General features: G+C 38.0%; 3 protein-coding genes across 3 annotated transcripts; 2 read left to right on the forward strand and 1 right to left on the reverse strand.

Annotated features, from left to right (window-relative positions):
* Positions 1–2,212: 2,212 nt before the first annotated feature.
* ILR3 (basic helix-loop-helix (bHLH) DNA-binding superfamily protein) lies at positions 2,213–6,481 on the forward strand. The gene is made up of 5 exons (XM_028268808.2): positions 2,213–2,618; positions 3,775–3,837; positions 5,623–5,700; positions 5,771–5,933; positions 6,009–6,481. The coding sequence occupies exons 1-5, from the start codon at positions 2,479–2,481 to the stop codon at positions 6,276–6,278; spliced, it is 714 nt and encodes a 237-aa protein (XP_028124609.1). The 5' UTR covers positions 2,213–2,478; the 3' UTR covers positions 6,279–6,481.
* Positions 6,482–7,303: 822 nt separating this feature from the next.
* LOC114321626 (plant/protein (DUF1995)) lies at positions 7,304–9,096 on the forward strand. Its single transcript, XM_028268807.2, has one exon. It carries the CDS (start codon positions 7,767–7,769, stop codon positions 8,793–8,795), a length of 1,029 nt encoding a protein of 342 aa, XP_028124608.2. The 5' UTR covers positions 7,304–7,766; the 3' UTR covers positions 8,796–9,096.
* Positions 9,097–9,910: 814 nt separating this feature from the next.
* GAUT12 (galacturonosyltransferase 12) lies at positions 9,911–14,617 on the reverse strand. The gene is made up of 6 exons (XM_028268806.2): positions 13,766–14,617; positions 12,435–12,490; positions 12,088–12,249; positions 10,979–11,569; positions 10,589–10,891; positions 9,911–10,488 (listed from the first exon to the last, which is right to left on the reverse strand). Exons 1-6 carry the CDS (start codon positions 13,974–13,976, stop codon positions 10,204–10,206), a joined length of 1,608 nt encoding a protein of 535 aa, XP_028124607.2. The 5' UTR covers positions 13,977–14,617; the 3' UTR covers positions 9,911–10,203.
* Positions 14,618–17,845: the final 3,228 nt, after the last annotated feature.

The raw sequence follows: 17,845 nt of genomic DNA on the forward strand, positions 1-17,845 counted from the left end.
TCCACTGTACTGTCTATCCATTTGCTTCAATTGGTCCCCCTCGTGGATTGGTTGTTACAGATAAAAAAAGCAAAATCAAACTTTAGGACTAGACACCCTTTACTACAAATTGGACAAGAGTCTTTTCATTGTGCTCAAAGTGTATGAATTGCTCAAAATCTTTTTTCAAATCCAATCCTTTTAAGTATTACTTCACTTGTCAGTTCAAGTGGGTGGCGGATGGCGGGTGACGGTGGTGGGTTGGTGGGTGACGGTGGTGGGTGGTGGGTGGTAGCGAGTGGGTAGTGGTGGTGGTGGTGGTGGCAGGTGGTGGTGGTAGGTGGGTGGCGGATGGCTGGTGGTGATGGTGGGTGGATGGGTGATGGTGGCAGTTGGTGGGTGGTAGCGAGTGGGTGGTAGTGGTGGTGGTGACGGGTGGTGGGTGGCGGATGGCGGGTAGTGGTGGGTAGTGGTAGGTAGGTGGCGGGTGGTGGTGGTGGTGGGTGGGTGGGTGGGTGACGGTGGCGGGTGATAGCGAGTGGGTGGCGGGTGGCGATGGCCGGTGGGTGGCGAGTGGTGGTGGTGGGTGGGTGGGTGGGTGACGGTGGTGGGTGATAGCGAGTGGGTGGCGGGTGGCGATGGTGGCGAGTGAGTGGCTGGTGGGTGGTGGTGGTGGGTGGCTGGTGGTGGATAGTGAGTGTTGATGGCGGGTAGGTGGGTGGTGGTGGTGGCGGGCGATGGATGGTAGTGGCGGGTGGATGCCAGGTGGGTGGTGGGTGGTGGTGGTGGCGGCGAGTAGGTGGCTGATGGGTGGAAGATGGGTGGTGGCAGGCAGGTGGTGAGTGGTGGTGGCAAGTGGTGGTGGGGGGTAGGTGGTGGTAGGTGGTGGGTGGTGGTGGCAGAAGACGGTGGTAGAAAATGATGGCGGGTGGTGGCTAGTGTTGGGTGGGAAAAAAAAAAAAAACTCAAAACTCAAAACAAAAACACATTTTTTGAGTTTATATTTTTTGGCCAAATTTATAAACTGAGACCACTGATTTATAAATCAAAAATTTAGCAAACAAATTTTTATTTGAGTTTTTAAAATTTTTATAAATATAAATAAAAAATTAAAAACATAAATGTTATCAAACGGCAGCTACACATTTTTTTAAAAAAATCCTTACTTGAATCCGTGGTCTAAACCCAGCCTAAATCTCCTAATGAGCTGCTGGGTCGTAGTTAAATTGGGCCAACTCCGTTGGATTGTTTGAGACAGATAGTTGGAAATGAAAACTATTTAACCCAGGCCCACTTTTGTACTGACGCTGACAGCCCAGAAATCCATACGGCATCGTATTTCCCCATTCGTCAGATTTCCTCGCGAAAAACTATTCAATACGCCTAAAAGGTCACGTTTTTATAGGGGTGAGTATGGTTCGGATTAGATTAGATTGGAATAAAATCAGAATGAATTTGTTATTTATGGATCTTAAAAAATTAGAACTAATTTAATCCGTTTAAATCGTGGAAGCAATCTGAACCAATCTATTTAAACACTGATTGGATCAGTTTAAGATTACAAATTTACATAATTAAATAATAAAAAAATATATATAACACTTTAATTTCATAAAAATATAAATATACCACCATATTAGTTTCACAATAGCAACATGTCCTTTCATAATAGCGACAAACTGTTCTCAAATTTAAACAATCATAAGAAAACTAGTTCCATCATAAGTATTTAGACCATTACAAATTAACACTAAAAACTAACAAACAAAAATAATAAAAGAATATACTATGCAAGTTTAGGTTTGAAAATAAATTTTATATAAAATAAGAGAAGATATTATGCAGAAAGATGTATAATAAAAATATAGATTATTTGTATACGGTCCAAATCGATTTCAATCCGGAACTATGGGGTTCAATCCGGAACCAAACTGTAAACTACAGATTTTTAATTTTTCAATCCGAAACCAAACCACGGATTCAAAAAACCAATCCAAATCTAATGAATTAGACTGAACTGGATTAGATTACGAATTTTACGTTATTCAACCCTACGTTTTTATATTCGTTTACTAATCCTCATATATTATTTTTTTAAATATTTTTTAACCACTTAACATAAGACAATAATATTATATGTATGAATTAATATATCAATATTAATTATAATATTATTATTAATTTCATTTATTATATAAATCATAAATATTAAAAATACTTTAAATTATATCACATCGATTAATACATATACCATTATTCAAAGCAAAGTCATGCAATTTTCTTTTACCAATCACAATATCTTAAAGCATCGCAGCCAACAATAACCAATCTTTTCTCTCTCGTCGATCTACTTACCCACGTTGATTGAAAAAAGAAATCTACTTACCCACCCACCCACAGAAAGTCTAAAACCAGCGGCGAAACCCCCTGTTAATTCTTCTCCCTCCTCATCACAATTGCGCCGGAGAAATCTCTACTTTTTCCGGCGATCAATCGGCAATGGTTTCTCCGGAGAACACCAATTGGCTCTTCGATTACGGCTTGATTGAAGATATTGCTGTTCCTGATGCCAATTTCTCTGCTCCTGCTTCTGGCTTTGGCTGGCCCATGCAACCCTTGAACGCTTCCTCCAACGTCGGGTACGCAGATTGTGAACCCACTTCACCTTCACTCAACCTAGATCAATTCAATTTTCTCTCTTTTTTTGGTGATTCTTTGATTTCTTATCTGTTGTGTAAATTCTTTCCAATTTGGTGTTCTTTCTTGGTCTCTAGCCATTGTTTTCTTTTGGATTTTCTAAATTATGGAGAAAAGTTTGGTTTTATTACCATTATTATTGGTAGCCATTTGCAAATTTTCATTTTTTTCCCTTGTTTCTTTTCAATTTTTTGTATGCTGGCTTTGGGGAAATTAGTGTGGTTCATTGATTTTCTTTTCGAATTTAAGTGAGTGTTAGTGATTTTTAGTCCCTAATTTTGGTCAAACATCTGCTATTTGTCTTGCATATAGTCACACCATTTGAAGAGGGAAAGTAAATGAATTTTCTATTGAACTTTTATCATGGACACTTGCAGCATTCTTTATCACTTGGTTTAGTTCTTAGAAAGGATGAGATATAGGTAAAGAAATTGAGGGGTGGGGGTCAGGAATTTGGATAAAAACCATAGTTAGAGTTCAAAGCTGTAATTGCTAAATTTCACCATTGTTCGTGTTGTATGTTTGTTGAGATCTGCGGTTCAATAGAAATTTATATTAAAGGCCAGTGGTAAATGTAGCATATCGAAACTCGAGAGAAAATTTAGCTGAAATAAGGCAAATAAATGAAATTGACTAGTCATTTTGTAACTTTAGATTGCCCTCTTGGGATGTCAGTCGTACTTTTGGGGCAAACTTCAATTTGATTTTTGGATGTAGTTAAATAGGTAGTTTTTTTGCTTTAAAATGTACTATGCTCATTGGAAAATCTTGGTGTAAATGTTAGTACAGTGCTGTCAGAAAAATAATCTAGTTATCTTTGGAGTCTACAGGAGTATCTTTATCTGAGTGATGGGTTTAAACTCAATGAAAGCTATATTTGTTTGTTCCAATGACCAGGAGTATAAATATGTTCCTGTTTCACTTCTTAAATGTTTTGATCGATTATGTAGATTAGTGTAAAGTGATTTACTTTCTAGTCCATTGAAAAGGCCATTCTTAACTTTTCTTTAAAGCATTTACTCTAGATATTTTAGTGTTTTATTTTATTTTATTTTATTTTCTCAATTCTTCCAATTGTGGTATCTAATGTTTGTCTAGTGTGGAACTTGATGGCTCATTGGGGGATTCAGACAGTCACAAGGAAACTGGCTCGAAAAAGAGGTAAAGAGCTTCTACTCTATCCATGCATATGCTAGAAACATGTAGTAAAGGTGGATGTAAATTATCTGTCCCTCTTGTGTTTGAACATTTCAACAACTGGTTATGTGGAATATATTTTCAGTTGCTTTCACTGAAAATACATTGTGACAAAAAAGGGACTTTTCTTGAGATTGCCATTCATTAGAAAGCATTCTTTCTAGTCATGGTTGCTCATCATCTTGTCACGAGTTGGGACAGTGACCTACTTTGCACAAGTTAATGACACTGAGTTTGTTAATGTAAATAAGGGTCTGTTGTAAGAACTAAATTTCACTTAGATGCGGACAATGAGCTGCGATGCTGAGTAAAAGTGGCATCCTACGATTCATTGAAAGAATTCCATCTATAATTGTTTCCTTAGAACTGTTCAACATCAGGAATATCACACAGGATGTAATTCTTGAGGAAATTGAATTAAAGTAAACAACGGTTAGGAAATATAAAGAAATCAATTTTTTTTTTCTTTCTTTCTATTAACCATTTAGTTTACAAGAAAGTTTGTAGGAAAATTAGTTTTCAACTTTTCCTTGATGCATACAAACAGAATTTTGAGAGAAAATTTCCTTCAAGAAAACATTTATAGTGGGACCCACATTTTCCCGTGACAATTGAACAAACATACCGTGAAGGAAAACGAATTTTATTCTCTCTTTTATGTCCTGTCAATTAAATAGAGCCTAAGTGACACCTAATTGATGTCATGGGCACCCTTTATTTTTGTGTGTGCACTTTATTAGCTTCAATGTGTCATGATTGGATGATATTTCTATGATTTTTATAATATTGTTGAAGTGAATGGTTACAGTGTCCCTGATAATATTGAGCAAGCTCTCTTTAAAAGTTGAGGATCTAATAGATCAAAATTTCAAGATCCATCATATAAGATAAACTTTATAAAGTTTGCATAATAATGCATAAATTCATCACAAGTTCCAAATTTATCAAGTACTTGAAGCAATCTATCATTTCTATCAAACCATGGTCTATACTCTACACCAAACCATGGTCCTATATAAGGTTACTAGATTTGTTCTTTTTCTTTTTTCTTAACAATCATTATCAACAAAGTGGGTAAACAAAGCGAAACTCTCAAATTTCAAACAACAATAAGTTGACAACTCAATTTATATAAGTTTTTACCCAACTACTAATTTCAAAGGGTCAAATTACCTAAACCACCACACTTTTCAAGCCTCTCAATGAATATCTCCAAAAGTTTTCTTTCGCGAGCAGAAACACATAGCTAAAACTAAATTTGAATATAAAGCCTTCTAGAGAGACAAAATAAAATTCTTCATTATTGAAAGTTGGGCGTTGAGAGCACAAAGAGTCCAAGACAATGAAAGAAGGGGAAAGAAAGGAGAAGAATGGTATAGAACAACCTTAAGAGCCTTGAAACAAAACCAAAAACAAAAAACAAAAAACAAGAAAAGATCCAAAGTAAAAAAGAGAAAAAAAAAATAATCAGTAGAAATAATGGGTCGATTCATTGATTCATTCACCTATTGGTTTACCGATTCAGGTCTTTATTCAATTCACCCAACCAATTCACACTGATTAGGGCTTGATATGATATGTTTGATAAGCATTTTAACAGACTTTGCAATTAGGCAGAACTCTATTCTTTTATCTATGTAATGTGAAAACTATATGGCTAGAGGTGGAAGAAACCTGCAATTTGGGTACATAACGAATCTTAATCCCTCCTCTCAGCTTTTCCTCACCGTTTCATATTTCTTGTTACAGGGCAAGACCTGAATCGTGTGGTGCATCAAGTTCCAAAGCATGCAGGGAGAAGTTGCGGAGGGATAAGCTCAATGACAAGTGCGCATGTGAACTCTTTATCACTCTCTCTCTTTTTCTCTCTATTTTATAACCAATTTCGTGTTCCTAGGTTTATGGAATTGGGATCTATCCTTGAGCCTGGAAGGCCTCCCAAAACAGACAAGGCTGCTATTTTGGTTGATGCTGTTCGTATGGTGACACAGTTAAGGAGTGAAGCTCAAAAGTTGAAGGATTCGAATTCGAGTCTGCATGATAAGATCAAAGAGTTGAAGGTGAATATTCTTCCTCAGACTCTTGGCGATTTGTATTTATGCCTGTTGTAATAAATTGTCCTTTTACTTTTCTAGGCGGAGAAGAATGAGCTTCGTGATGAGAAGCAAAGGCTAAAGGTTGAGAAAGAGAGGTTGGAGCAACAACTAAAGACAGTGAATGTCCAACCTGGGTTCATGCCTCCACATCCTGCAATCCCAGCTGCAGCGTTTGCTGCTCAAGGCCAAGCTGGGGGCAACAAATTGGTGCCTATCATTAGTTACCCTGGAGTCGCCATGTGGCAGTTCATGCCACCTGCTTCTGTGGACACCTCTCAGGATCATGTGCTCCGCCCACCAGTTGCCTAATTGGAGCCGTAGCCTAAAATGGTTTTTGATTTTGCACTGTACCTCGAGTGCTGCCCATTTGATTTGTGAACGCTGTTGGCTGTATTAGTGGTTTTCGGTGAAGTATGTAAGTGGATTTCGTTGTTGATTGAACACTTGAATGCTATTTCGGAATTGGTACTAGTTAATGCTAGATTTTTTATGTAAATGTTAGTTGAATTAAATCTGGCAGCTTATATTTTTTGGCTTTGGCAGTCAAAGGGGGTTTCAGTCTCCAATAATGTTAAAAACTTTGCAGGAGAAATACCATGCGAAGTGCAGAATATATGCATGACTTGCTGTTCATGCCCCCTTTTTCAACAAAAAAGAAGAAAAAGGGACAAATATGATTTAGAGATTATATGTATATTTAAAGACAAATCTGTTTTAATCATATGGTTATAGATTAGGGTTTGGGGATTACACATTGATTTGGACACTAAATTATTAAAAAAATTGAATTTTTTACATAGAAGGTCGGCTTGCAGTGTTCTGTAAGATAAATGGCTCAACCAATTTTTGAGAAGGAAAAATTGCTCAACCATTAAATTAGGTTTTGTATGGGCTTGTAAATTTCATTGGAATTCTATTCATGCATATTTATTTCATTATCTGTCAAAATTTTCAACCAATTTTTAAATTTAATAGATTTTAAATTCAATTAATTTTTTTTCATTCATTAAATTATCAAAAAAATTAGATGCACAATGACAAAGTATCTGTATATGTCTTTTAAGGCATATCTCATGACATTATTGGCGTCTCGCTAGTAAATCTTTTTTTTATAAATTGAGTTAAAAAAAACGTCTTCAGTTTTTACTAAATAAATAATCAAATATTTCATATAAATGTAAAATTTATAAAACTATGAATTTCACAGATATATAAGATATGTAATTATTTATTTAAGGATAAAGACTGGTAGCTCGAAATCGGCTCGAATTACAAAACGACGTCGTTTTGCAATTCGATTTTTTTTTTTTTTTTTTTTTTCCTTCGTTGAAACTAGAAGAAGAACAGAGGGGACGAGGAGAGAGGGAGCCTCCGCCGCCTCCGCCTGCCGTCCTCGTCGTGAGGAGCTCGTCGCCTCTGCCGCCTTCGCCTGTCGCAGCCCCGCCGCAGCTCGTAGCAGCCCCGCCTCCGGCCCCGACTCCTCCTCCAGCCATTTTTATGGCCTCCTCCCTCCTCCCTCCTCCTTCTCCTGCTGCAAACAAAAATCGAACCTCTCGAGCCATAAGATTCGAGTTACGAATTACTGCCGTTTATTTAATTGGAAATTTAGAATGTTCAGCATTACTTTTAAGTTAAATCAGAACGATAATCAATCCAACAGCAGGACCCGCGCCACACATCTTTTTTGTCTTGTTTCAAGAAAAAAAAAAAAAAAAAAAATCAATTCTTATCCATTCATGCATCTTCAACTTGGTTCTCAATCTACACTCTCTTCTACTTTAATTTCAAGACTAAAAAATGGCTTCTAGTCTCCTCAAAATCAACTTACAAACTATCCACACTTCAAAGCATTCATTCCAATTGCAACATCAAACTACAACTCCTTTTCCATCTCTTCCGTTCTCTACACAAAACCAGAATTACCATTCCAATCTCTCCATCTTCCCCTCAAAATCCCTCCACAGAGCAAAAGTCCGTCCTCCATCCATCATCAAATCTTCTCTCTCCTCCTCCACTCCACCCACCTCCAAAGAAGAAGCCATCCTCCAAGCCAAAACCTCCCTCTCAACCACCCTATCAAAGCCTCTCAACAACCCCAAACTCGCCGGAAAACTCAAGAAACTGAAGCAACCCAGATTCCGAGTCGAAATCCCCCTCGTGGATGACTCGCCAACCTCGCTGTCCCAACTTGCTCTCGAGGTGTTTGGAGAAATACCCATAAGAAGAAAAGGCTTTCCTGTCAAGATTATGATCTTGTGGCAAAATCCTTCTTTAACAGAAGCTGCCATTGAAGCCTTTGAGTCTCTCTCATCAAATTTGATTGAACACTTTGACATTTCATCAATTACCACCAATGATGATACCAGAGTTCTGAATTCTGCTGAGGTGGCAGTGTTTATGGCGCCAGAGGCTTCAGAATTGGCAGTTATGAAAAGGGTTGCTGACAGTTTGTACCCAAAGCCAGTGGTGATTTTCAATCCCAGATGGGGGTTTGAGGAGGAGAGCAGTTTTGGTGAGTTGGGTGGGTTTGTGGGCTCGTTTGAGGTGGTTTATTCATTCATGGGGTTGGAGGTCAGAGGGGTTTTGAGTAAGAGGAAAGGTGTGATCTTCAAGTGTGTTAGAGATGGGGTTTTGAGTGGTGAGAAATGGAATGTGTTTGTTGAAGAAGAACAAGGAGAACTGAAAGTGGTTTCAAGTTTCAAAGCGCGGCCATCGATCGTGGAAGTTGAGAACGTTTTGTACAATTTAATGGCTATGAATTCGCCAGTTACGAAGTCTGCAAAGTTTTTGAAGGATTTGGTGTCGAATGTGACCGGTAGAAAGTGAGTCCAATTGAACATCTGAAATTTTCCTTCTTTTGTTTGACAAACTTTTTGTTGAAATGCCTGAATGAATGGAGTTGCACTGAACTGTTAGTAACCCTTGTATAGCATTTAATTGATTGTTCGGTAAAAAAATTGTATTACTTTGAGGAAAAAGAAGAAGAAAAAAAAAAAGGTGAAGAAAGAATAATGGGAAGCTAAGAGGGGAAAATTTGAAGGTGCTCTCCATCTCTCTCATCCACACGCATACTATAAACATTTAATATATGCACATGTAAAACAAGCCAATATAGGGCATTCCTATCTTTTCTTGTGCTTTTTTTTTGTTTGTTTGGGCGAATATCCTTTCTTGTGCTTGCATTGATCTTTCAGTCTACATCTATAAGATTGAGGATTTATTTACCCATGTATTAGACTATGTTTTGCAACTTGAATTGAATGGCATAATTAAAGTGAATGTTAGGTAACTTAGGTCAAGAGCACCCAAAGATTGAGATTGATATTGTTGTTGTTTGGGAAAATTTTCTTGATTAGGAGTTACATGTGCTTTTGTCTCCCCAAATGTAGAATCCTGGATCTGTCCCTGAATTTAAGATGCTATAATGCATTTTGTAACATTTCTTGGAGATGGTAAAATTTATCCAAGTCAAAAACTATATCCAATAGAAGCCCAATCAAAACCAAAAAGAATAATGACTTAGAAATTCCATAAAAACCAATAGAATTCTGACGTGTATCTATGTATGATGAACATGGATAATCTTCAATCCTTGAAGCCAATATTACCACCAAATTTCTGAGCTCAATCTAGAGAAAAAAGGCTTAGAACTCTTCAATGAGTACTTCACTGTGTACGTATTGTTTTCCTTTTTTGTCAAGTTATTTATAGAAATGCCCTGATTGTTGCTTTATACATTGCAACATCCCTAAAAAGAGTATCAATCATGGATTATAGGCCAGACGTAAAAGAATGTAGATTTCATTGCAAGATTGCGAAAATACATCAGTCCTGTCATTGTTTCTTCCCCTTCATTTTGTTTTTCTTGTTTTTTTTTCCTCCTTTGGAAATTTGGTGATATGTTAAATCTCACGCTCTTAACGTTGTAGTTCTCATGGAGGTAACAAAAATGACGGGGTCTCCCATCATGCATTTTGAGACATTGAGTTTATTTACAGTATTATTATCTATAACTCGCATGAAAACTGAAAGGTTGAAAAACTATAATCTTTTATAATAAAAAAAAAAATAAAAGAAATATATTATAAAGAACTCAGAACTCCAAACCCTAAACCCTAATGCTGTTATCATCTCGCATCTTGAATTTGCGAAGAACCTCTCTCTTGCTTGTGGTTGTTCATATGCAAGTGCATTTATCATCAATACGGGGAACAAATTCCTCTCAAAATCCATGCTAATATGCCCTGATGTGACAACCTTTGATGAACTTATCAGAGAAGTTCACATACTTGCTCCATAGTGGCCGAAGTTGTGGGAATGCTATATCGAGCCATGGTTTTGCTCGGCCATTGAAATGGATGACACCAGCACTTTCAGCATCTGCGATGCTTGTATTGTCCTGGTACCCTAGGCCCAGCATGTGCCAGAAGGGGTCAATTATTTGGACATGACTGTGGAATGCTATTAGACCTGGAGGTAATGTCCCTAGCTGCCACAAACTTAGGTCTGATTTCAAGTTCTGTGTTGAGAAAAAGAAAAGATTTGTTAGACAATTTAGCTGTAAGAATTAACATGTTTATTCTATATCCTTGGCATTCAAAAAATTATTGGTTGTTTACCTGTTGAAGCCAGTAATGGTATGTTTCGCTTATATTCGTCTTCCTCCAGGCCTCTAGATCAAAAATGTTCATGCCATATGCCCATGCACATTCATTGGGGTCAAAATTCTTTGATATCAAGGGATGAGAAAAGTTCAAATAACTCTTCAACCGCTTTGACATCACAAACTTATCCTCTCCCCTGCATGTTTCTACTGCTCCATTTACATTTCCATTCATTTCAATGTCCCATAGAGGTGAAAGATCAGTTTGAACCACAACATCATCATCCAGGAACACTATCTTATTCAGACTAGGAAACAACTGCAAAAAAAAAAAAAAAATGTATGCACCGAGAATAAGTTGACATTGTAGAAGTGTAGAAGTCCTTGATATTTGAGATTTACATACCTCTGGTAGATGAATTCGAATGTGATTCATTAGCGAATTGTACTTAGGACTAAGTGCTTGCAACTTGGCAGCAATGACAACAGGTTTCTCAGTATTATTTGCCACAATAGCCAAAGACCCGCCTCTGAACTGTGACCGAACTTTCTGGTCTTTTTCCATGGCTTCCAACACCGGGACCTTCCCTTTTGTAAACCAATCGAAATGATGCAACCCTTTAACCTCAATGATGGCGGGCATCAAAGGGTGCAATGAGAACCAAGCCTGCATTGGTGAAAGGGTCTTTCTATCGGTGATTATGTGAAGGACAACCCTCTTGGGGTGCAATGAGTTGTGAACAAGAGATGAAGCAACAACTGAGGCTGCGAGGACGTTATCGGAGGCGAGCACAAAGTGGAAATAGGAGTTGTCGACGAGAGCAGGGACAAATTCCGGTGAGGGGAGCTGGAGACGGGCATTGGCATTGGTTGAGTGCTCATTGGCTAGCCTTAGAGCGAGACAGTGGAGCTGTTTCGGTATGCTGCTGGATGCTACGTGGCGGTAAAGGAACTCTTGGATTTTGGCTGTTCTAGTCCTCTGTTCAAGGAGGGTGACCTGAGGGAAATTCAGAGGTGTGTGAGTCAGTCAATCAGACGAATAGACTGTCTTTTTCGTTTAAGTGATTTGATGGGAAGAAAAGATTATCATGTCTCTTCTTTTCTGTTTGATTGATTATTAGGTCGGAAATGGGGTGATATGATGAGAAAGAAAAATTGTCTTCCTTTCTCACCATTTTTTTCCCTTATAGGAAATTCAAGAGATGTGTGAGTCTGTTCATCAGATCAATAGACAACTTGTTTGGTTTGAGTGATTTGATGAGAGAAGTAAGATTCTCATGTCCCTTCTTTCACGTTTGATTGCTTATTAGGTAAAAAATGGTGTGAAATGATGGGAAAGAGAAAATTAATCTTCTTTTCATTTCTCGTCATTTTCCTCACTTATTTATCCAACAAGAGGTGAGAACTACAATGAATTTTCTTTTCTTTTCTCGTTCTGGGAGAGATTTTATTAGAGTTTCATGTTCAGCCAATGCAATTATATATATATATATAGAGAGAGAGAGAGGGGGGTACCATGGCTTTGAGTCGAATAGCGAATGTCCTGGCGTCTGGTCTAGTATCCTTCATTTCCGCAACAAAATCTTCCAATGTTTGTGGAATTAATTCATCAGTTCCTCGTATTTGTTCTTCTTCGCTCACAGGTGCTTCTAAAACTTGGTAGACTACTTGTGGGACCTTTCAAAAAGCAAAGAAATTTAAACCTTTTTTTGTTTTTTGTTTTTTGTTTTTTTTTGTGTGTGTTGAATTGTGCTTTTTTTGGGTGAATTATGTGTTGAATTATGCTCCACAAGAAAAACATGATGAGAACATAAATTGTGATTTTCGAAGATGATAAAAGGAGAACAGAGTGAAGAGATTACAGTTGACTCAAGCCTTCTTCCCAAGATCCTTGGTCCTAGCCTTTTCCCCAAGCAGCCTAACATCATTACATCAAATTTAAAATTATCTCAGAATCTATAATTATGGGGGTGAAAATTGTAGTTGAATTAGAAATTATTAAGAAAACAGGACTTTTGAGAGTCATACAATTGTCTTAGTCTTTTTGCTTAAAACGCTAGCAAATTTTAGATTTACAATTTTTTATGTTTCATCCACATATACATATGAATACTGCTCTGTATACAAAGAATTATAGCATTATATGTAATATACAATATTAAAAAGGTGTATTACTCAATTTACTGTAATTATACAACAATAATACATATAGTGATTATGTTAAACACACATATATGATACACATATCCTACACGACCCTCTGACTAAATGGCAGGTGTTCGACTAAGGTTTTTTTTTTTTTTTTTTTTATATGTGATTTCTTTGAATTTCTCATTTGATTAGTCCGATTGTAGACTATTGATCATAAATTATACTATGATGTTACCTAACAGATTCCTCTTGTTAGTATTGATATTATGTTTAATTTTCTTAATTGGATGATTATATAATAAGACACGCCTAGGGATAATCATAATCTAACATTACAAGTAATCATTTTTGAAAATTAAAAGTTTGAGCGGACAAAACGTACTTCTATATTGATGCCGAATTATGAAGTACTTGTTTTTTGAATATTTATCTTAACTCTGAATACATTACTAGGTATGTCGTTCTTTCTTCAACTATATATTTTATACTCTTTACTGACATACGCTTCTCATTTTTTATTGAGTGGTTTTCTTGGAAACTGAAGTTTTGTTAGTTAGGTTCTAACAAGGACAGTTACGGACACCGACACTGGCATGGACACGGAACACTCATTTTGACAAAAAAAAAAAAAACTAGGAAAGATTAAGGATACGTCAAACAAGTTATTTTTATTTGCTATGCCTATCTATGGATGTAAATTTGAGGCACAGAGATATCAGAAGAAATACCAATATATACTTGGGTGTATTTTAATGTTTTTTCTTTGTGTTTTCATATATTTTACTTTGATCTCAAATGAGACGTGTCCAAACAAAGAACACGTATATCTCAACTTGTCTCGTAAAAAAAATATAATTAACAAAATTAACACGTCATGTGACACGTCGACGGCTTGTTGATGTCCCATATGTCGTCAACACGGCATCTGTTTTGAAGTGTATGCGTTTTATAGGTTAGGATTTGAACATATTTTTCCAATAGATAGATTTAGAGAAAAAGATGGGAAGGAAGAGAGAGAGGAACACTATGGTTTAGAACATACCTATAGTAGAACACTTGGTTTGTCCATCAATGTTTTCCACAGCCGTTAACACGAACACAAACCGGAGAAGAAATGTAAAGAACAGAAGCGAATAGAAAACCATGCGATATGAAAACTTTCTCGACCCGACCTTCACTTTGATAAAATCTCTCACCCCTTTCGTTGGCAAAACCGTGACGTGCCGCAAACTTGGCGATATGTGAAGCTGCATTATTCCAAACAAAACAAAAACAAACAAACAAAAGAACAAGAAAACGAAGCAAACTAGTGTCGGATTCTTCGTTGTTGATAGCTGGCTCAATAGGAGAGTTAAGTTGGCAATAACCCAAAGAAGAAGTGAGAGTTGAATTGCATAGAGGAATGTAGGGAGAGAGCAGCAGTAAAAGGGGAGGGGTTTGGGAAGAAGGTGTTTAGGGTTGCCATCAGTTACCTAACCTTTTGCTTAGCATTTAGGTTATGTGTGTGAGGGTGTTTGTATAGGAGATTTATATTAAAATGGTAGATAGCAAAGAAAGGGGTTGTTTGAGGGAAAGAGACTTGGGACTGAGAAAGGGGTGGGTTTGTGTGAATTTATTTGTTTCATTTTCTGAGGGGTATTCAGAGAGTATGGCTTGGTCTTGAAGAAGGGAAGTTGGAGTTTGGAGTTGGGAGAGGGAAAGAAAGAGAAAAATATAGATGAGAGGGCGTTGTTTGGTGTTTGCTTGGCTTTGCCTCCACCACTTGACGTCTGAAAAACATGCTATGCGTTTGCGCTTTGACGCATACAGCGTTTCTAAATGGACAACGACTCTCTCTCTCTCTCTCTCTCTCTCTGACCATGGGAGAATTATAAAAAAATATTTAATATTTGTGGAGTACCTTGCTTATAATTTGTTTGGTGCAATTTATTTTAGTTGTTTTTATAACTTGTTTGGTTTTGAGAATTTGAGTTAGACTATTTGGTACAATCTTTGCTTATAATTTATCAGGCAAAAATAAATTAAATAAGTTTTAAAAAAATAAATATCTGCAAGTTGGGTGAAAAGTACTTTTAGTTTTTACTTTTTGATTTTAGTTTTTAATAAGCTGTACTAGGCAAACGGAAAATCGTAACAAGTTAGGTCATCATTTGTTTTTTAATTACTTGACAAAATTGAGTCACTGTGTTTCATTTTGTAAAATGTTTCGCCATGTGATTGGTTTGAAGCATTACATATATGCATTGACATATGATGCTCAAAGACTAATGAATAATTACTCGAAAAATATGTAGTAGTCCTACAATGACATTATCTAAGTAGTGTTTCTAACCAGTGACATAACCAAAAATTTTAGTAGTGAAATCATGTTGATTCACTTTTGTTAGATAGTTGAGAGATAAAAAAATGATCTATTTAATTTGTTTTTGGGTTCCAAAGGATTGTGTTTGGGCTTAGTATTGCCACATCATCAAGATTTTAAAATTTTAAAACTAACTTTGAAAGTTTCTTAATTATTAAAAGGTAAATTAATCAAATTATTCGAAATTTGGGAATATGACAATATTTAAAAATAAATAAATAAGACACAATGATTGAGATAGAAAGTAGGGACAAAGGATCCACATCCCTGAAAAAGAAAGGAGACTGGGGGAGGTGGGGTTCGGACTCGGTTGTTGGTTATTGTTGGAGCGAAAATTACAGGCCGAATTATATTTTGTCTCTATTATTATTATTATTAACAATTTGGGTTGTGCTGATCCTAATGGTTATAATTGTAATTTTTGATCTTTCGTAAGGGCTCTTTTTGCTAGTTTTTAAATCAAATTCCTAAGTCAATGACGACTCGTTTGGAAAAATGAATATAAAGCCTATTTGTTTGGTACAGTCCATATTTATTTTTGAGGATTTGGGTGCCTACTGTGCACAGCACAACGGGCACTATTGTGTGGCTTTACGAGTTAATTTCAGAATTCGTTTTGATAATTTAAATTGTCCACATTTTAGAATATATCGAGTAAAATATATCTGTAAAAAATTAAGTTAATCGGATATCATTAATCCTTTTATTCACTCACATTTATATTCATTTTAATACTTTAAATTACAATGTCATTTATCTTAAGGGTTAACAATATTTGATTAATTTAATTTTTTACGGATATGTTCTACTCGATGTACTCTAAAATGTGAACGATTTAAATTATCAAAACGAACCTCGAAATAAGCCCATAAAATGGCACACACAGCAGGCCCCAAATCCCTTTTTTTATTATATTTTTTATAATGTAATGGAATGACATACATTAAAGGAATAATTATATACTAATTTATATTAAAAAATAGAGGACGATTCATTGTGTTTTTCTAAGATTTAAAATTATATAATATTTTGTTTATTTATCTTCAAATCATATGAATGAAAGATATAGTCATCATCTCTTACATACTAATATATATAATCAAATCATATGAATGAAAGATATGGTCATCATCTCTTACATACTAATATATATATATATATATATATATTGTACGGGAGCAAATATTCAGGCGAGCCCGTATTCCTTTCTTCTAAGCTCCGTTTCTGTCCGATCACCTGAAAGCACAATGTGGGTGAGCTACCCGGCGGTGTGTGGCCGGAAAACCCCTTCGATGGTCAAGTTAGAACACACACCAGGGGATAGATAGAGAGAAGGGAGAGTGTTGAGTGTTTAGTGTATGTCTCACCAAATGTTCATATGTCCGCGTATGAGGGGCGCAGACGTGCTTATATACCTTCTGCGCCCCAAATCTACTCCCAGTGTCCTCTCAACACGTGGCACTACTATCCTATCTGTCAGCATAAACCTTGCTGAGCACCACCTAACCCAACTGCCTGCCCATTCTCCTAGGAGCTCGGCAGCCGGGCAGTACCATCTCGGCCATCGTCTGCCATGCTGCGCTTCATGCCCAAGTACTCCAACAGCTAAGCTCAGATGAGGACCGGACTCGGCGGCATCTCGGCAAAGCCGAGCTCGGGACAACTCACGTTTGTCTGCGGTCGACCTACCTGCCGAGCAAAAAGGTACCTCGGTCCAACCTTGCCTTTCCTGGCGCTGGACCTTTCACCTGACCGGCATCGTAACCACGGATCCTTGCAGCTCGGTCAATCCACGCGCTGCCTTAACCGAGCAGCTTCCTTCAAGGCTGGGCCACACAACTTGGCCCAACACCTGTTCGGCCCAAATCTGTTTGGCACAACTCTGTCCGGCCCAATTCCACGGCCCAATCCAGATCATAAATCTCCCTCTCAATTGCCCCTTAATTCCGTCCGTTCAAGCGTGACTGGGATTACCTATCTAACCGGGGTAACTCTTCCTCGGTTCTTAGTCTGCAAGACGGTGACTGCACTAAGAAGGCGAGCAAGGTTCGCTCCACGACTTCTTTCTTGGTAAGCAAGATTAGCTCGGCCAAGGAACTCCAAAGAAGGCGAGCAAGGTCCGCTCCACGACTTCCTTCTTGGCGAGCAACATCAGCTCGGCAAGGAACTCCAAGGAAGGCGAGCAAGGTCCGCTCCGTGACTTCCTTCTTGGCGAGCAATATCAGCTCGGCAAGGAACTCCAAGGAAGGTGAGCAAGGTCTGCTCCGCGACTTCCTTCTCGGCGAGCAACATCTGTTCAGCAAGGAACTTCCAAGGTCGGCGAGCAAGGTCCGCTCCGCGACTTCCTTCTTGGCAAGCAACATCAGCTCGGCAAGGAACTCCAAGGAAGGCGAGCAAGGTCCGCTCCGCGACTTCCTTCTCGGCGAGCAACATCAGCTCGGCAAGGAACTTCCAAGGTCGGCGAGCAAGGTCCGCTCCGCGACTTGCTTCTTGGCGAGCAACATCAGCTCGGCAAGGAACTCCAAGGAAGGTGAGCAAGGTCCGCTCCGCGACTTCCTTCTCGGCGAGCAACATCAGCTCGGCAAGGAACTCTAAAGAAGGTGAGCAAGGTCCGCTCCGCGACTTCCTTCTTGGCGAGCAACATCAACTCCACGACTTCCTTCTCGGCGAGCAACATCAGCTCGGCAAGGAACTCCAAGGAAGGCGAGCAAGGTCCGCTCCGCGACTTCCTTCTCGGCGAGCAACATCAGCTCGGCAAAG

The sequence above is a fragment of the Camellia sinensis genome, chromosome 8 (assembly GCF_055761805.1).
Source record: "Camellia sinensis isolate YWXY chromosome 8, ASM5576180v1, whole genome shotgun sequence".
Classification (NCBI taxonomy): domain Eukaryota; kingdom Viridiplantae; phylum Streptophyta; class Magnoliopsida; order Ericales; family Theaceae; genus Camellia; species Camellia sinensis.